This window comes from Oryza sativa, chromosome 10, assembly GCF_034140825.1.
Source record: "Oryza sativa Japonica Group chromosome 10, ASM3414082v1".
Lineage (NCBI taxonomy): Eukaryota > Viridiplantae > Streptophyta > Magnoliopsida > Poales > Poaceae > Oryza > Oryza sativa.
Window position 1 is genome coordinate 5,947,007 of NC_089044.1, and position 21,335 is coordinate 5,968,341.

The window sequence follows — 21,335 nt, forward strand, 5'->3', positions numbered from 1 at the left end:
AAGATGCATTCATAGTAGACATGATACCAGCAGATTTAAACACAGTTTTATTTGTATCAGGTTTAACCAAAATCTCACCTCTTCTAGCACCAACACCTAACACAACAGGAGGATGTCTAGAATTATGAGCATAAGGATCGAAACCTAAACCACGGTTATTTGTGCTAACCTTTGATTTATCCAAAATCATATTGAGGTTCTTTTTACTATCAGAAAATCTTAGCAAAGAAATTTTCAAATAAGAAACCTCTTTTTCTAAATTAGCACAATTTTCACAATCTACCATGACACCTTTGCTTTTACGACATTTGGGGCAAGAAAGCACTTCATTGTTTTTCACAACATCTTCCATGTACTCAACACGACCTAAAGCATCTTTTAGTTTCATCTTATTCAAATTACATGTTGAGCAATCCAAAACATCATGAGGTTGTTTTAACTTTTTAATACAAATCATGTTAAACATCAAACTAGCATGAAAAGCAATTTGATATTTTTGCAACAACTTTTTAGTTAAAAACAACTCATCCAAAGTACGTGTGTGCAAATCAAAACTACAAGCAAGAGAAGATCTATTTCTCAAATCTTGTGCAGCATTAACATCTCTAATTTTTGAAATCTCATTCATTAAAACCTCACAATTTTCACAATCATCATCATTAGGAATAAGAGATTTTAACCTATCAATTTCAGACTTAAGAGATTCAATGATAAATTCCTATTTTTTATACATCTTCTCACACTTTTTATTTTTTGCACTCAAAATATTAATAGCTTCCTCAAAAGCACTCACCTCATTATCTTCATACTCTGTGTCAGATTCACCACACGCCATGAAGCAAACATCGGAGACTTTTTTCCCTTATCTTCATCTCCACTTTCACCATCTACATCACTTAGTGGCTCGAAGGCGGCGCAAACTTGTTGAAAAGCCTTCCTAAGATTCTCCATCTTCCTCCCTTGGTTAGAACCCTTCGACTTGTTGTAGTTGGGCTTGTTGTTGTTGGTCTTCTCACCATCTTTGTCTTCTCTTTTGCCTCTCCCAAGCTTAGGACAATGCGAACGAAGATGATCAATTGAACCACATTCAAAGCAACGATTTGGACCACCTCTTTTCCTGTTCCTGGCATTATTCATAGCTCGAGCAATTCTGTTAGCAACCAAAGCCAAATCCTCCTCCTCGATTTGTTCGAGTTGATCATCGGATGTGGCATTAAAAGCAGCAAGAAAAGAAGGCATAGATGAAGAAGCATCAACAACCAAAGAAGAAGAAGAAGAAACCAAAGCACTCGATTTAGAATCAACTTTGCGAGAACGAATATTCATCTCATGTGTTTTCAATTTAGTATAAAGTGAATCCAAAGTCAAAGTAGACATGTTAACAGACTCCTGAATAGATGTAACATTCATCTCCCAAATAGACATGTCGAGACCATTCAAAAAGTGACGAGAAATCTCAGATTGTGGATAATTAACATCATAAGAAGAATCAACAGATCTAAGATCACTCAAAATTTTATTAAATCTAGAAAGATAGTCATCCAAAGCCTCTCTATATTTCATCTCAAATTTAATGTACTCCTTTTTAAAAAGATCTCGACGAAGCTCTTTAATGTTATTTGTTCCTTGATGAAAATTTTTCAAAGCATTCCAAATCTCATGAGCAGTTTCAAGATGTGGAACACGATCATAATCAGAACGAGAAATACCACTCAAAAGAATGTTGCGAGCTTTGCAATTTTGTTCAAAAGCAGTTTTTTCAGCAGCAGTATTAATAACTTCAGGAATCACATAAGCATGAGAAACTTTTCTCCAAATATCATAATCTTCAGCCATAATGTAAGATTGCATCCTACTACACCAATGAGAAAAATCCGTTCCATTGAAAACATGAGGCTTAGTTGAAAACCTAGCGGGAGTAGCCATGACAAAAACTTTAGATCGATAAAAATCCAAAGAAGAAAACGAGGCTCTGATACCACTTGTAGGATCGTAAAGGGCCTTTCCCACCCCAAAAGCTAGCCATTGAGGTGAGGGGCTCCCCCACTTATATCTTAGGTCATTTACCCTTCCACAACCAATCTCTTCAACAATCTCCCCCTTCACACATTGGTGTCCCTCAGCCCTTCACCGCCCCTTCACCGTATCCGGGCCCCCACCGGCCCACGGTCCATCAGGTATACGGGCCCCACAGGCTCCCACGGTCCATCAGGCCTTCACACGTGTCCATCGGGCCAGAGATGTTAATCTAGCCTGGCTCTGATACCAGTTGTAGGATCGAAACACAAGAACTAAGCCAATCAGAGGGGGGTGAATGGTTGGTATACCCAAAAACCGAAAACTTTTAGCGGAAATAAAAGTTACCCTCGAAATCGATGGAGATCGGTCTGACCGGAGTAGATTAGCCGGTCTGACCGAAGCTTAGCCGCCGGTCTCACCAGTGATGATCTACCAGTCTGACCGCCGAGATCGCCTGCCGCTCGCTGTCGCCGCCGCCGGTCTGACCGCCGTGCTCCCGCCGGTCTGACCGCCGTTGAGTTGCCGGTTAGACCGCCGAAACCCAGTGAAACACAAATCGAAGAACTCTTAAAGTAGATGACGATTTCATTACTTCTCTCTGTGTTTACAAAGTGCACCAACAACACTCCTTACAAAAATTTCGACTAAACTCGAAACCCTAACTCAAAACTTAACTCAATTGCTCTCTAAAGCGATACCGGGAAGCCTCACGCTCCCCCCTCTATTTATACATGAGGTAGGCAGCCTAAAGCCCCGAACCAAACTCATACTAGGAGTCCTAAACACCTTAGGAAACCCACTAGTACAAGAAAGAAACTTTACATAACCAAACGTACCAAATTTGGACTCCTTCCAAATTCGACTCCGCATCCCATACGCACACAATAACTCCATCGTATGCCATATGGAAACTCCATCAACCATGTGCATCAACTCTAACCTAAGTATCCCGCATGATCTCTGACCACCACGGACGTCGTCTTATCCCCAAGTCGACTCCCGGTCCATCACCGCAAATACTCTCCCGAGACATCGAGTCACCTACACATGGAACAAACAAAGAAACCATATTCCGAGACCAAGCTATCTCCAACTTGACTAATTAGCAGCAAACAATAGTATTACATACGTATAGTATCCATCTAGAAGTCATAATCATGGAATAAACTCAGATATCCAAATAAACAACCCGAAACCGAAACCAACACAGTGTCGGCCGGTCAGACCGCGGGCTGCGCCGGTCTGACCGGCTACCAGAGCCCGGTCTGACCGGTCCACACAAAATGATAAATCCTGCAGATTCACCTGTAAAATCCAATCATCTCCAAAACCACTTCGTGATTAAATTCCAAATAACAAAACCAATAATCTCCAATGCCCAATTGTTCATCACAGAATAATAATCAAAAACACCTTTGATTTTACAATATGTACATGTGCAACGGTAGCAGATATGGATAGACGTATACAGTTGGGCCCTCGTAGTTTATTGTCTATTGATTGCGTTGTTGTGCCATCAACATTGTATGGCCATAGCGGGAGGCAGTACTTGGGATAGGGCTGTCAACGAGCCGAGCTCGAGCGAGCTTATCTACCTAAGCTCGAGCTTGGTACAGGCTCGAGCCGAGCCCGACATGACCTTCAAGCTTAAAGGCAGGCTCGGTTCGAGCTCGACCAAGGCTCGGCTCGACTCGAGCTCGGTTCATAGAAGCTCGTTAAGATTGTTTCTTTCAGCAATCTGAACTTATCTCCCAATAATAACTTGTTAAAAAGCCATAGTTAACAGGATTCGGTTGTGCTTCTTTTGCTGCTATGCAATCCCTATTGCTCGGTGACTCGATCTCTATAGATAGCTGTGTTGATTGCTGGTTTGCAGACATCTACAAAAATTAAAAATACCAACTGCTATCAATATATATTCTGCACAAGAGGAGGAATCAAACAAGTACAAGAAGAAAAGCATGGCATCAATTTACGTTGGCAAATGGCAATAAGCACACGGTGTTCTACAACCTTCAGTCTTTCTTCAGAAGAGGAGCACAGCAAGATAACTACCACTCCAATACTTCAGGTCTCCACCTAGTCCATAAAATTCAATGTAAATCAGTAACATCAATCAAGTAACTAAACTCTACACAGTGGATACATGTAGGGCCCTAGATACAGGTGGGTGCAAAAGAAATCAAAAAGTAAAATCGTACGAGGAAAGAAGAGGAAACATACTCAGATCTGGCTCGTCAGTTCGTCACTCACGGAGGAGGCGGTGGGCTGCTGCTGTCCTCCATGAGGTTCTAGCTTCCTGGACAGGAGAGGTGTAGGCTGGCCGGTGCTTGGCTAGATCCACAGCAATGGAGCACTGGAGCAGCCTAGAAGTGTAGATCTAGGAGAGAAATGTTTGGAGGAAGAGAGCAAATGAGCTAAGGTTTGGGTACGGGATGGGGGAGTTGGGGATAAGGGAAATAAATGGTTAGGTGATGGACTGCAGGAGTGCAGCCTGCTGGTGGGATTTTGGAATTAGAGTGCGGGAAAAATTGGGATGGGTAGCGGGAGTGAAATTTCAAGCTTCTACCGAATAGCTCGAGCTCGGCTCGGTAGAGCTCGCAAGCTTTGCGACAAGCTCAAGCTCGGCTCGAATCCTTATCGAGTCGAACTCGAGCCGAGCTTGCGACGAGCCGAGCTTGAGCTGCTCGTGAGCTCCGAGCTTTTTTGACAGCCCTAACTTGGGACAGAGGCTGCTTAGAGAGCGACCGCGAGGGGAACATGAAGCTACAGTAAACCCTCCTCCCCTGACCCCTCTTCCCCAGAGTCCTCCTTCCCTACAGTATAGTATAGTCAGGTCCTCCTGTTGTGTAGGTTTATCCCGTTTTCCCAGTTCTTGCCGGAATGTGAGCTTCTCCCATGGTGGTGAGTGGTGGAGTTGCAGGCGGCGGTTTTGGATGGTGGCGGTGTCCTAATGCCTCGGTGACCCTGAAGCGAATCCACTCGGTGGTGTTCAACTTGGCTGGTGTTGGTTCTCTGATTTGTTAGATCTGGAGCTTCTATAACCCTCCCTCTTCTACTGGTTTCCAGCTTTCTCCACCGGCTGCTGCTTGCAACGGCCATAGTGTGGAGGCTGGCAACGTTCTCCTGTGTCTTGGTAGTGAGGTGGTGTGCATACGGAGTGCTCCTGTGGCAACCTCCGCAGCTACATCCCATGCGGCTGCGTGTCGTCGTTGGTTGGGTGCTCTTGTGCCGACTCCTGCTCACCTGCCCACTCTGCTCCTTGTTTAGCCGTTGTCGATCGTCTTCATCTGATCGACCCTTGTCTGGGACGGATGGCTTTGGGGGCGATGTGTATGAACAGACAGAGCTGGCCTTGGATTGATTCAGCATTATCAACGAAGTTTGCATCTTGCTGGTCTTGTTGATTTGGCAACATTGTCTGGAAGGTATGGATGCAATGCATATTGCTCGACGAGTTGCAAAAAGACACTTGCAGGTCATTTCCTCCATTAGGTTCTGGTGGGATGTAGCAAGGCATCAGTTCTATCGCCATTGTCCTAATTGTCTCATGATTGAGCCTGTTGGTCTTTAGGGACGACTTCTAATTTTATCTGCAGCAGTAACCAAGTCGAGTGCTTCGTTCGGGTTGAGTGCAGACCTCATGTCCGATTCTTGTCGATAGGTTTGCAGTTAGCATTCCTTATATTTGACAGAGAACTTCTTGGCAAATCGATGTTAGTCAGGTGAAGTTTAAGCAAAATCTATGACTCAATAATCAACCTCGAATTGTGCCGTTCCCGTGGAGGCAGCCGAAGGGTCGCCAGTTTGTCAAGTGGAGTGCACACTATTAGTAGAGGCTTGTGGATGCAATCGTCGCGGCAGTGCCGTAGCCTCTTCTCAGATTTCATCCATTACAACTATTTGGTTTATTTGGAAAATTTGTCCCCTTAGATAATTTGGCTTTACCTTTTAAAAGGATGGTTTCGCTCCGCAAATTGTATCATATGGCGATGTCTTTAATCTATATAATAGACTTGAATTTTCAAAAAGAAAACATTGTACGGCTATGGGGGAAAGGAGACAGGAGGGGAGAGGTAGGAGAGGAAGAAGAAATTGGGGAAGGACATGGAAAAACGTGACGGCAATGGCACGAAGAGGATGAAAAACATGATGGCGGTGACATTATTTCAATTTTGTGTGAATTCGAATGACATACATATGAATAGACGAATACTATATAAAATAACAAATTTAATTTGCAGCTACATTTGTTTTATTGTTGTAACTTGTATAAGTTAAAATTGACCAAGCATATTTGTGTAGTGATTCATACCAATCTATCTTGTTGATTTATTTTTCTAATTTTTTCATAACTATGTGGATGATACGGAAATAACAAGGGGATGACCTCTCGAGAGTTTATAATAATTTCCCCATCTATATTTTCAATGATGTTTAGATTTGTTGTATTAACAAATATATCATGTTTTAGAACGGAAGTAGCAGCGACGAAGCATGCATCCAAGCGTGATCTAGAATTTTAGGGCCTGTTTGGTACAGCTCCAACTCCTAAATATAACTCCAAGAGTTGGGTCTGGAGTGTAGTTGTGGAGCTGCCTAAACCCAGATCCATAACTCTAGTATATTTTGTGAGAGAGCTCCACCCAACTCCACTCTCAGTTTTGATAGAGCTGAAACTGTTTGGCTGAGCTCTAGCTCCAAGAGAGGTGGAGTTGGAGCTGGAGCTGTACCAAACAGGCCCATAGTTTTCCTCGCCTGAAGAAAACAATAAGAATTCTAGTTTTTAGGTCTCCTCCCCAGTGTACTACTACACACGTCCCTATCAGAGCTAGTTTAATAGTATAGCCAACCGATGGCTCCAAATCATCTATAGTCAACTTAACAGCCAATTTGTACAATAGCTAGTTACCTATAAACATATACTACACAATTAATATGTGGTCGCACCTGTCATACACATATGCATCTTGTATTCTGCTATTATATCTCCTCTTTTATATTCTCGAAATGTTTTTATAGCTAGCTTATAGTCTGCTATTGTACCGACGCTCGGTAAACTTCGATATCAAATTAGGGCATGTTTAGATCCCACCCCAAAATTTTACACCCTGTCACATCGAACGTTTAACACTTGCATCAAGTATTAAATATAGGCTAAAAAATAACTAATTGCACATATTGCGACTAATTTGTGAGCCGAATCTTTTCAGCCTAATTGCTCCATGATTTGACAATGTGGTGCTACAGTAAACATACGCTAATAACAGATTAATTCGACTTAATAAATTCGTCTCGTTGTTTACTGACGGATTCTGTAATTAGTTTTTTTATTAGTGTCCGAACACCCCGTACGACACCCTATATAATACCCGATGTGACATGTTAAAACTTTACGCGACCTAAACACCCCCTTAATCATGGTTAGGTGTTAAGGCTTAGTAGAGCTCTAGAAGGCAAGTCAAAGTTTATGCCCCCACACAATTACTACGTACCTTCAATATCACATTAATCATGTATTAATCATTGTAGCTGTTAAGGCTTAAGTAGAGTTATACAAGTCAAGTCAACGTTAGTTGCATGGCCGAGGCTATCTAAAGGGTGAAACAACACAAACTTTTTGCACAAAGAGTATACGCTCAAGTTCAACTAACCAATTAATAAAAGGGTTACCACGGCAAGCATACATCTTTGACAGAAGAAAATGACATTTTTCGATGGTAACTTTGTCTAAATGGTCAATTCTCGATTCGATCTATATAGTTAGTTTTAATCAATAATGATTATATTGAGAGGAATAGGATCGATCATCTGCAAACTCAAGATGCCTCTTAAAACTAATATCTTTATTTGGTATCCGCTTAAAGGAATAGTGTTAACAAAGGATAATTTGGATATGAGGAATTGGAATGGTAGAATGAGATGTTTTTTTAATGGAAAATGAAACAATTTATCATGTATTCTTGGATTGCCATTTTTCCAGATTTCTTTGGAGAGCAATACATATTGCTTTTGGGTCGTACCCTCGACATGTATATGTTATATATACATTTAGGGATTGGCTCGTGGGTATTGATAAAAAAACCAAGAAACTTATCCTTGTAGAAGCATCTGCAATATGTTGGGCTCTATGGCTTGGTAGAAATGATATGGTTTTGATAAAAGCACCATCAAAATCTTATATGCAGGTACTTTTCAGGGCAACATACTGGCTTTGGTATTGGGCTCAACTACAAAGGTGTGATGAAGACATCAATCTGCAGTATGTTGGGCTCTATGGCTTGGTAGAAATGATATGGTTTTGATAAAAGCACCATCAAAATCTTATATGGAGGTACTTTTCAGGGCAACATACTGGCTTTGGTATTGGGCTCAACTGCAAAGGTGTGATGAAGACATCAATCTAACAAATGATGCATGTCGTAAACTTGAGACACAGTTATGTAGGTTTTCGCCAATTTCGGATGAAGATTCACAAATAGAATTCAATAATTCTAGGTCATTAATCTTGTGTTGGTGCTTATATTGTGTTGCTTTATGTTAAATTTGTGTGTTTCGTGGTTTTATTAGATTGTGTGGATGCTTTTGAGCGTTGGAGCAATAATTGGCTGTAAAAAAAAATATTGCCAATCTATCGTAGTGGTGTTGTGCATAGAAGATTATACTCTCTGAAAACTGCAGTTGGCGTAGTATGCGCGCCGGTGAAGGCGGATCAGTTTCTTCGCAGATGAGCTGGCACTACTATAAAAAGGCAAATAGGTGTCGCCACTATAGGTGTCGGCACACCAAAAACAGGCACCTATAATACCTTCTCCGCCCATGCTCCCACCACCACGCGCTACATATTCAAAAACCGATACCTTTATATTCAAATAGGTACCGGTTTTTAAATAAAACCGACCCCTAAAACCTGTACCTGTATCAGAGAAAGGTGCCGGTTCTAGACCCAAAACCGGCACCTTTAATCTTCTCCCTCCCACACTAGTCGTTGGTAGGCCCCACACATAGATGTCGGTTTTAAGACAAAGGTGCCAGTGCTGTGCCCAGAAGATTACACTGTTTGAAACCTGTAGATGGCCTAGTGTGCGCATTGGCTAAGGTGGATCAGTTTCTTCGGAGAGGAGCTGGTGCCATGGAGGTCACTGGCTATGATACTAGGCTGAGTTCCATTACGAGTTTAGAAAACATGCTCATGGTAAATTAGGAAGTAGTAAAAGCCAGACACTCTACTTAACTCACGTTTTTAACTGTTTGAAAAGTGTATTGCAACACATAATTTACATCTCACGCGGGGCTGCCTTTGGAGGGAAAGTGTGGCGCTGATGGATATCCGGTCTTCTCTACTAATTGGAGCAAATTCCCCATTGGTCCCCGTTCATGGGACAGATCAACAAAATTAATTAGCATGTCCTTTTTGACCGTAGGAGAAAACAATTTTCAAAGGTCTGGTCCGCCCACCGGATCGAGTGTGAAAACTCTTTTTGATCGTGGGAAAATGTTATTTTAGTATGGATGTCCGTAACAAAAGTTGAAGCAGAACTACCAAACTCCTTTTGGATCCGTAGGACTATTAAATAGTCCTCCGGAATCTTGTTATTTAGGAGTATTAAACATAAATTATTGACAAAACCTATTTCATAATCCCTAGGCTATTTTGCAAGACGAATCTAGCAAGGTATATTAATCCATGATTTGCTACAGTGATGCTACAGTAATGCAGGTAATTATGGATTAATATACATCATTAGATTCGTCTCGCAAAATAGCTTAGGGGTTATGGAATCGGTTTTGTCGGTAATCTACGCTTAATACTCCTAAATAGCAAGATTTCGGAGGGCTATTTAATAGCTCGGAGGATCCAAACAAGACCCAAGTCACGTATGTATAGTGTCCATGGTGCGAAAAAGCTGTTGCGCGAACATTCACGAAAACGAGTTCGCGCGAACGCCGATCTTCCAGGTCGCTTGTGTACTTACGTGAATCACTGTAGCGTGCAAATTCTGAGCACCAACCGATTAGATTCTGGAATCTGGATACATACCACATGGGACTTGTGGGCCATAGTAGTTTAAGTTGACATTTCTATCTTGTTTTTAACTTTTTTTTTGAACATCTTTTATTCTAGTTTGTTATTTAGTCTGTGATCACAAAATATGTACCATTTGTAAAACATAATACAACATCAAATTTTGTTTGAATATCTTTTTTCTCTATTATTTAGAGAAGGGATTTTGAATCTTATATAAACTTTACATGTGGAAAGTCTATTATTTATTAATAAATTTTTTAAGTAAAAAAATTATTATTTATATGCAAAGTATTGCCATGCAAAGTATAAATTAGAATTGTATATGTTGGATTTTAGTCTAAGCTCACTTAAAACACGTACTTAGATTAGAGGGTTTGAATGAGAAAGATAAAGACATATATATGCTTGAGCTAGCTAGTGGGCCCTAGAAGATTTTGCATATACGTGGGCTGTGTTATGTGATGGAGCAGAGAGGCTCATGAGCAGAAGTCGACACACACGAAGGGAATAGTTAGCCTCGACACGTTCGCTCGATCCATGGTGTATTATTGCTTTCACCTAGTTGTTTCCGTTGGAACAGTGCATACAAGTCGTAAGTCCATCGTTTGCCGAAGTGTTGGTTGTGGTTCTGTGCGGTTAGCCTGCTGACCGTGTGCGCCGCAGGACTTGCAGCGTCCGAATTTCTGATGCATCGATTCGAAGGAGATACTCCAAAACGCCTGCTAAAGTTTGGGTAACTCCTCAATACTCCTCATCAGGCCCACACACTCTCATATACTCCTTCTGTGCCAGAAAGAAAACATATGAGGGGATCCAGATACATTATCAAGAGGGGTCACATCCCCTCGTAGATTGATTCCTTTTGGGACGGAGGGAGTATATGATATAGGCTCTGTTCGTAAGTCCTAGTTCCGCCTCATTTTCTGAGCGTACGTTTCCCAAACTGCTGAACGGTACGTTTTTTAAAAAAGTTTCTATACAAAAGTTGCTTAAAAAAGTTCTAATACTTAATTAATCACGTGCTAATGGATCGTTCCGTTTTCCATACGCAGGAGATGGGTTCCCATTTCTCAACCCATTCCTGCGAACACAGCCATACTCTTTGTGTGCTACTGCCATATCTTACACGTGCCTACGAGCACAGCGGTTCTGACCTACACAAACAGGGGGGCGCTGATACGCGATCAGCCTCGCGCCCCCATGCGCGCGAGGGCAGTCGCCCCACCTCTAGGCCCTCTCATATATCTACATTATATGTATATACTATACGTATATATATAAATATATATAATTTTTTATATGAATATATTTTTAGTACATAAAAAATATATACACATATATAAAGTTTATATAGGACGCATATAAACTTTATATACATATGTATTAAAAAAATAAAAAAAGAAAATACATCAAGTATACAAACTTTGCATACGCGTATATAAACTTTACATACACATATACAAACTTTGTAAATAAACATATTGAATAACCATGAGAAAAAACAGGAATACAAATTTTGTATACATACATATAAAAAAGGGAAAAATCAAATCATAAGAGAAAAAAAAGGGAAAAACCAAAATAGAAGAGAAACCGAAATATAAACGGAAAAACTTGCTCCTCCGGTTCTCCCATGCGATGCGCCGTCCGCCGCATACTCTCCGTGCATGACACATGTCTAGTCTCATAGGGGAGGAGCGTGCGTGATTGGCCGCCCAATAGCATTTTTGTACACAAACAGCTAGAAACAGAATGAATGCAGCAAGGATAGTGCGTTGAACTTCATTAAGTCCCCACAAACTCAATTTCTCACTGGTAGTACTAATTAAACTTTCCAACTTATTATTGTACAAGTCACTCGATTTTATGTCAGGCCATTTGCAATGAGAGATGTCATTTTGATGTTTCTAAAATGCTACATAAGCAATACTGAATTTAGTTAATGATTGGAATAGCTTATAAAATGTATTGTTTCATTTTTGTTGTTTCATAAACAATACATGCAAAAGACAATCCGAATTGGAAACAGTGTAGACATGGTTCCATGTTTCGCTTTATTAAGGCCTTGTTTAGTTCTCAAAATTTGTTTTCCAAAAACGTCACATCAAATCTTTGGACACATTCATAGAGCATTAAATATAGATAAAATAAAAAATTAATTGCACAGTTTATATGGAAATCGTGAGACAAATCTTTTGAGGCCTAATTAGTCCATGATTAGCCATAAGTGCTACAGTAACCCACATGTACTAATGACGGATTAATTAGACTTATTAAATTCGTCTCGCAGTTTCCAGAAGAGTCATGAAATTAGTTTTTTCATTCGTGTCCGAAAACCCTTTTTGACATCTGGTCAAATATAACACCCAAATTTTTTTTTCGCAAACTAAGCAAGGCCTAATATCTTGCCCCCATCATAAAAATACCGATATGACACCCTACTCTGACAATGAAGTTGTCTTTCTTTCTTTCCTTTCCTTTTATTTTTTACAAATGGAGTAGCGTTTTTTGCTGGGTGCTTTCACATATTTAATTACTGATTGCTTGACCTGATCCAAAACCCATGTTACCGATCAATCAATTTATCTAATTTGATGGAAATGTTGTTCGTTTTTGATTGATTTACTGCCTCCATCAAAATCAATAAAAGAATTAATTAAGAATCGAGAGGTGAGTCATCCGAATCACATGTATTCTATCAAGATATTTGCAAATATTGTTGTAATATGTCAAATATTTTGCACTAATTATCTTGGCACGTTGCATCAATATATTCAGTACATATAGCTTTTGGGATCCAACATTGAATAAAACTAAACATTATGTTACATATGTATAATATAAAATGTTTTACTCCATAAACATAAAACATAAAGTTATACCTTCTAGACAGCCGACCCTATTAAATTGGCAGGTCATGTACGTGTCAGAAAGTTGGACTTTATATTGCAGTTGTTCAAAGATAATTGATCGCAAAGCTAAAATTTGTGTGGCTATTGTTCAATATAAACTTTTCAGAAATCTGAGTTGCAAGTGTTAAATATAAACGTTTCCCAAAGATAAACTTGTCTGTGTAGTTGCTTTATATAATTGTTTTGCAAAGTTGAGCGTTGGTATATGACATAGTTGTGGTATATGGTCTCTTGCTCAGTACTGCATGCACGTACAACTTTCAATCCTCCATATATGCTGTCAATGAGCGCAATTATCAGTAGATAACCTCGACAATAACATATCGATCTAAAGCTCAATAATCGTAAGATGGTCTGACGTTTCGTGGTGTCCATTAAAGTAAAAGTATAAGGTATGGAAAATAATATGAAATAAAAGCACATAATATTTTCCATTACCAGCTCAACGAATGAACCAACAATCTGGCATAATAACATATACAGAGTTGAGTCGTCCGTCCATTCTAAGAAAATATGATAGTGAAGGTCTCCCTTTTTTATAGCCCAATGACTTAGTTGAACATACAAGTGTTGACTTTCCATCGAGTCCACCTAGTTTATTCGTTTGTGCTTTTTTTTTAGAACAATTCGTTTGTGCTTAACTTGATCATTTATCTCTTGTCTACATATATGCTAGTGACATTTTATCAACTCCAATGATTTGTCATGTCAACATTGTTACGTGTTGACACACTACCACGGAAACCATCTTTCGTGGCGGTCATTTTGGATTTTCGCTGGTGGAATTTAGAGCCACCACGAAGCAAAGGCTAGTGAAGATCTAAGATTTTCGCAGGCGGTTTCGTTCCGTTTGCGAAATAGCACAAGCGGACACGATTTTTGCTAGCAGTTGCGGTCTGCTTGCGATTTTCGCAAGCGGACAAACGAGTTTTGCTTATGTTTGAGGTCTGCGTGCAAAAACCCATTTTCTCTGGCGGTTGCCTAGAGAGAACCGCCAGAGAAAATCAACGTACCCCGCCAAAAATCCCCTACCCCAAATTCAAAATTCCCCACCCAGCCAAATTCAAAACAGTCCATATTTGAAAATGGACATGAACATCATTCAAGCATCAATCAATCCAAATCGAGAGCATCACAAATACATTATATTGGCATTAATCCAAATACAGAGCATCAACATTGGCATCATCCACAGAACGGATTAACAACACACAAATTAAGCAAACAAACATCCTTACAAACCAAAACAAGCAAAAACACACAAGAGAACCCTAGCCGACGAAGCCATCGGGGGCGAGCTGCTGCCAAAGCTGCCACCTCCGGCCATCCGTCGCCGAAGCCACCACCTCTGGCCATCTTGAGTTGTGAGCCACCGCTGGAGGCCTCCTCCAGAAGAGATAAGTAGAGGGAGGGGAGTTGTTGCGCGTGGTCAAGGTCGCCAAGCACGGCCGGCAATGTCGTCGTCGTCGTCACTGCGGTCGTGGTTGTCGTCATTACCTCTGCCGCTGCCCGCTTGCCGTCGCTGCGGCGGCGGCCGCCGCCCCCCTCCCGCTGGCTAGATCTGGGAGAGGGAGAGGGAGGGGAGGGGTGGGGAGGCGAGGAGCTGCCTGCCTGTTGTCGCCATCGCCTCCCACCGCCACCACCTGCGTGAGCCGCCATGACCACCAGCGCGAGCCACCTCCACCGCCGCCGGATCACCCGAGCCGCCGTCTCCAGCCGCGCCGTCGCTTGTGCGTGGAATGCTGGTGGGGAGGGAGGAGGAGAGGAGGATGTTGGCGGGTGGAATGGATCTGGAGGAGATATTTAATCTGGAGATGTGGCCGAGATGGGTGGCTATTATTGTAATGGGTGGGCGCACGCAATTACTTTTTTAGTGTGCGTGAAATTTTTTTAAGGGCGTTGCTCTTAGTACCCGCCAGTAAAAATAGGATTATTTTTACAAGCGGAAATTTTAAGCAACCGCTAACAAAAATCTACGCCAGTAAAAATAGGGTTATTTTTGCAAGCGGACTTCTTAAGCAATCACCAGCAAAAATAGATTTTCGCTGGCAGTCCTAAACCCTCCGCCCCTCGATAGAATTTCACAAGCGGATTTCTCATATAACCGTCAGCGAAAAAATAGGATACCACCATGAAAAATCATTTTTCTGGTAGTGATATAGAGTAAAATACATGTGCTTACGCAGAGTCCACTTATTTTGTAATCTGTTAACAATTGCGTTTACCATTTATTTTCCTAACAAACTAATCTTTGATGAACTTTTAGTATACTACCGTAGTATACAATATATCGATATAAAACAAAAAGACTAAAATACCCACATTTTATTAAATCCCAATGCAATCATTTCATATCTTATCTACTTTCAAAACTCCAATGTAATGATTACTTAGATATGAACTTACTTCGGGACAAATGAGAAAGAAAAAAGAGAGTAAATTTTAGAAAACTGCAACTTTAGTGACAAAACTATCAAACTATCAGTTTGCTACAACATTAGCGACATGTTTCAGTTTGCTACAACGATAGCGTGGGGAATGATCATAAAACTGTAACTTTTACGTTATATGTTGATACAGTTGTCACCTATATGTACTGTAGCAGCATATAACGTAAAAGTTGTAGTTTTATGATAATTTCCCACGCTATCGTTGCAGCAAACTGAAACATGTCACTAATGTTGCAGCAAATATTATTATGTCACAAGTTAACTCAGAACTGACACTACTACAAAACCCCTCATGGATCTAGATGTAGGCTCATATGTGCCGGTTTATTTAAAACCGGCACCTATGGACCTTTTTTATACCACCAGAGGATAAAAAAAAACAAAATCGGCACCTTTGGGAATTATATGTGTATCCTTGTAGTGGAAAGACCGGCACCATTATAGGTACCAGTTAATTAAAAGCCGGCACCTACAAAATTTTATAAGTACCTTTTTTTAAAAAAAAAACAGGTACCAAAAAAATGAGCCACCTTTTTAGCCGCCTTCCCCCCACCCCCCACCCCATGTTTCCATCCCTCTCTCATCCTCCTCTCGTCACTAGCGGAGGAGAAGGTGTTGGCGGTGCGGCGAACGGAGGGGTCATTGATGGGGGACCTATAGGCATTGGCAGCACCAGGTGTGAGGCCCATCGAGACCTCCTCCTCCTTGCCCAACGCCCTGCCACCAAAGCTGCTCTCGCTCCCTCCTAGCACCACTGCCGTTGCGCTCTCCCCTCTAGGCCGTCCCGCCACGCGCCATCGGCCATGGAGATGGAGAGGCAAGAAGGTCGGTGTCGTCGTCGGCACCTTCTCTACCGCCATGGTGGTCCAGGCACACGCGCCTCTACTCATCCTGCCCCTTCCTCCTCGCCCTCTCTCGTCTATCTCAGAGAGATCTTGGATGACCGGGTGGCGGTGCCTCCCTGAGACCCATTTTTTAAATTTTCTTTTGAAGATTATATGTGTCGGTTCTATGGATAGAAAAAAAAACCTATAATCTCTATAGGTGTCGGTTGCCGGTTCTAAAATCGGCACCTGTGCCGGTTTACCTGAGTATGGTTAAAATTTAAATATGATTTAGGATAGGTCTGTGCCTAAAAAAATGCTTTTGCAAACTGAGAAGTTTCAAATACTAGTTTTAGACAAAAATAAACCTAGTAGGCCATTCCTTTTTTTTCCCCTTATGGATTATATCCATGTCCTTGTGCATTGCTGAGTACGAGTGTCTTACTCACTCTTTCTTTCTGTGGCTCAGAAAGTGAGATCCGTTGAAGGTAAAGGGCTTCGCTAACTGCTTGTGTGTTCAGCCTCCTTACTCTTTCATTTTTATTTTCTTTCTTTTTAATCTATAAGGGCCATCGACCATGTATTATGGTAGTACCGTACCTTTTTACGCTTTTGCCTATATGGCTTTGTAATAAATCATTTGATATTGTACCATGCCTCTTGGGACTTGGAATTATGCAATAAAATACTTGAAAATATGGTTGCTTATTTCCGGGTGTTACAACCCTTGCTTCCTTCTATCTCCGACCGCCTCTCACTCCCCTCCCCCTCTGGTTGCTTTCCTCCCCTCACCGCCTCTTTGGCCACCTCTCCCCTCTGGTTCCATCGGTGAGTAGAGGTCAGGGAGAGGACGGCAACAGCGAATGATGCGGTGGCAAGGGGCCAGATTTGACGGTCCCCGAGCTCAGGACCACCCGATCCAATGGTCCCTAGCTTCGGAGCCGTCAAATTTGGTTCCCAGCCTTGCCGCCTCCAATCCCCTAGGCTCGATGACGACGGCCATTCTCGATGCCAGTGAGCGACGATGGTGATTACAGCCACAGCTCGAGAAGACAATGGAGGTGGCAGCGGCTCCGTGGGAATGATGACAATGACAATGGTTCCATGGGAACCACGACGACGGTGGTGACCCCCTTCTCCGCCGAATGGTGGCAGCCATCTATTTCCTGGGGACGACGGTGGTGCGTGGCAGTAGAGCTGCTGTGACAAACCAAGTATTGTTGTGAGTTCTCACTGGTGGAGAAACCCTTTTTACTCCCGGTTGGTAAGCCCCATATAGTCCCAGTTTTCCAACCGGGAGTAAAAATTCAGAACTAAAGATCGCTATCTTTAGTCCCGGTTTAAATACCCGGGACTAAAGATCGATATTTAGTACCGGTTGATGTTACCAACCGGGACTGAAGATGTGGTCCCGGCTGGAGGTTTTTTTTTTCTTTTTTTTCTTCTCTCTTTCTTTTTCACTGTTCTTTTGCTTTTTGCCCAAATCATCTCGGATCAAACATTCACAGCAAATCATTCACAGCAATATAGTTCATCCCAAATCATTTACAGCAATAGTTCATCCCAAATCATTCACACAATAGTTCATCCCCAAATCATTCACACAATAGTTCATCCCCAAATCATTCACAACAACAACACAGATCGAATCACACATTCAATATGGATCGAATCATTCAACACAGATCAAATCACACATCAAGGAAAAAAGAAAAAAAAATCCACGCAACAGCGCCGGCCTCCACCGCCTGCCGCCGCATTGGTCTATGCACTGGCCGCCACCGGGCGTGGCCCTTCGTGCGAGGCTGCCATCCGGCCGTCTCCCCCTTCGGATCCTGCGGCGGCCGGCCGCCTCCCCTCCCGGATCCACCGCCGCACGAGGGCCCCGCCGCCGCCGCCGCCTGGCCACCTGAGAATGGGGAGGAGAGGGGAGGAAGAGAATGAGGAGAGGAGGAAGAGGAAGAGATGGGGGTGAAGAGGAGGAGGAGATAAGGTGAGGGAGGAGGAGATAGAACTTATTAACTGATCTGTCTCCTCGATCTCGCGCACGCCTCGTCCTATCCGCCGCGCATGCCGATCTTTTTTCCCGGTTGGTAACACCAACCGGGACTAGAAATAGATCTTTAGTTTTAGTTGTTGTTACCAACCAGGAATAAAGATAATAGAGGGGGTCTGACACTGCCTATTAATTGTTCTTTGAACCGGGTTGGTGTTCTAACCAGAACTAAAGATAAAAAAGTAGCTCTAACCTTTTGAACCGGGACTAAAGATAATCTTTAGTCTCGGTTTTTATTGCAACCGGAACTATTGTAGAATTTGGTCGACTGATGAAAGATGGTTTCTCCAGTAGTATCTCTTTCTATTCTCCCTTCTCTCACTCATATCTGGATGGTTAGGTGGCCGGGCAGGTTAGCTGGCTATGGGCCTGCAGGACTCGGGCAGCGGTGGACATAGGAGGGGGCGCTCTCGTAATCGATGGTGGACATAGGAGGTGGCGGACATGAATTTGTGGATGTAAATTGGGTAATAAATATTTATGTGGATTTGAACTAGTTGTATTTGTACTTTATTGTACGTGAATCTGTTTATTCTTTTTGAGCCAATCTGAATGAATTTGAGCATGTGAGTGCAGCTTGTGTCGGAATATCCAATTAAATTGCATTTTATCTTATTTCCCCCCCAAATGCTCATTACTGCCAGTTTCCAATTGGATTCATAGAGATACTTAGGGCATGTTCAATGGTAGAGATGGGTATGGTTTCTTAAACAATAAAAGATTATTTAGAGACCGTGCCTTTATAACAGTTGAGACGATAAAAGCTCTAATCATTAACTCAAAAATATTCCTTTTGTTAGTATTTTTTTCCATTTTTCTACCCTCATGCAACCATATTTCCATATTATAGTGATTAAGAGTCCATATTATAGTGATTAAGAATCGTTGTTAAGCCGTTGTTACGCATAACAACGAAGTTTTGTCTCTCCTCTTCCTCTTTCTTCCATGTCAACAAGTATTTCTAATTAGCAACGCTAAGAGACCACTATTGACAACCATTGTAGATGCCCTTAAGGGCATATTTGTTTCTAATTAAGATAATAAATCCTTTTTTAGTTTGCAATAATTAAACTTCAACTAATCCTGCACTAATGATTTTCTTGTTTTATGTGTTCTATCTTCATCTTCATATTCAGTAGCAACGAACACTATATTATTGTTGATTCAGCAAAGGCAAAGCATGTATAGTAGCCGGCCATCACTACCACTTGTGTCATAGTTGTTTGAAAACCAATAGTCATGAACCGGTAGGCATATAGGCATTTCTGTACTGGTGAAAGTGGGTGATTTTTTTTTTTGCAGACGGGCTACTTTGTCGCTAGCGGCTGGCTTTAAGTAGTTGTCACGGATAGTATGCCTTATCACAGGCAGCTACCAATGCCGCTGATACATTTTCACAGGCGATTGGCTGTCTATGACAATAAATTTATAGAGGCGGCTTGTGCCTCCATCCTTGATCCAAATTTATGATAGGCGGATCTAGTTTTAGCTGGCCGTCTGTACATAGTAAGAGGAGTGTAAGAAAAACAAATCAAAACGGAGTCAGTTATACTAATTAAAGCACCGTGGTATTCCATGTTTTTTTTTATCAACAGATGAGACAATAATCCTCCTACCTCATTTCTCAAAAATGAAAATTAACAATCGACGTCAACGGTTAAGCCTTAACGGTTGGAACTTCTCAGTCAACTAATCAAATTGTATAGTAGTTGGCAGTAAAGTACTGAACAGGTATACTTGTCGGCACCTTTCTAGTCCTGTGGCAGCTGCGTCTATATATAGCCATTTCGTAACCTAACAAAAGAGCACGAGAAGGTCTAATTAAACCATAAAAGCTGCTGCTTAATTAGCCATAGCCATGTTGACGACGTTCGTCTACCATGCTCTAGGCTCGTTCTCCTGTGTTTGCCTCCTTTGTTTTGCCAGCTCGTTGGTGAGTGTAGCTGACGCAGGCGGCGCACCCGTGCTGCAAGCGTTGGAGTGCACCTCGACGGCCGCCGGCAACTACACGCAGGATGGCGCGTACGCCGCCAACCTTGGCCGCTTGCTCGCCATGCTCCCGAACGAGACCGTGTCAAAGAACGGTGGCTTCTTCAACGGCACGGTCGGCAACGGCACGGCCACCGTGTACGGCCTCGCCATGTGCGCCGCCGACTTCAGCCGCGCCGACTGCATGGACTGCCTCGTCGCCGCTGGGATCAGCGCGGGAGGCGTCGTGAAACGTTGCCCCGGCAGCACCACGGTCTCCGCCATGTTCGACCAGTGCCTCCTCCGCTACTCCGACAGTAGCTTCTTCGGCACAGCCCATATCAGTACGCAACTACGCATAGTATATTTTCAGTAATTTTATCATATTTAAGAAGTGATCGGGGGTAGAGTATAAAATATAATAACCTCGAGGTATCAAAATTTTAATATAAACTTTTTAGATAACCTGAGATATTTTCTCAAGTATTGTAAAATTTTTTTTTTATATTATACAACTATTGCATGCCGCCGTTGAACGATTATACACGTTATTATGCATGTATATATGCAGATATAACATACGTTTCGGACGGGGAGATCTTGACCGGCAGGCGGCGAGCTCGCCGGCGCGGTTCGCGGTGAGCGAGACGAACCCGTACACGCTGGCGCAGTGTGTTAGACTTAATCTTGTCGTTTGTGTTTTTTCATCCTATCAAGTCGTGTTTAGCTAATTAGTGGTTTGTGTCCATGTTAATCTTTCCATGTGTGTGTACTGAGCAGTGAGCAGGTCAATAGTATGTGTGATTTAGTTTGATCAGGGAGGCCATGATCTGCATGCAAGTGAAGCATGGATTCTTGGCGAGAAGACTGGATCAGATGGCTCATGCATGTGTTGGTTAGTGATTTAGTGGTGCTCTGCATGCAGCGAGTTGTGCCTTGCATGTGGGATGCATGCAGCGAGTTGTGCCTTGCATGTAGGAAGGTGATTAGAGGATAATCCGCGGGAGGTGCTTGCCGGTTTGTGCGGCAAGACGTGGCTTAACCTGTGCGTGTGTGTGGTCTATTTAACCAATGTAA

At 42.2% G+C, this 21,335-nt stretch overlaps 1 protein-coding gene and 1 long non-coding RNA gene across 2 annotated transcripts; one reads left to right on the forward strand and one right to left on the reverse strand.

The window, feature by feature from the left end:
• Positions 1 to 3,342: 3,342 nt before the first annotated feature.
• On the reverse strand, positions 3,343 to 4,451 carry LOC107279185 (uncharacterized). The gene is made up of 3 exons (XR_001540523.3): positions 4,243 to 4,451; positions 4,033 to 4,098; positions 3,343 to 3,899 (listed from the first exon to the last, which is right to left on the reverse strand). It is a non-coding gene; the product is annotated as an uncharacterized lncRNA (long non-coding RNA).
• A 15,697-nt stretch (positions 4,452 to 20,148) lies between these two features.
• On the forward strand, positions 20,149 to 20,634 carry LOC107279136 (antimicrobial ginkbilobin-2-like protein). Its single transcript, XM_015758370.3, has one exon. It carries the CDS (start codon positions 20,149 to 20,151, stop codon positions 20,632 to 20,634), a length of 486 nt encoding a protein of 161 aa, XP_015613856.2.
• Positions 20,635 to 21,335: the final 701 nt, after the last annotated feature.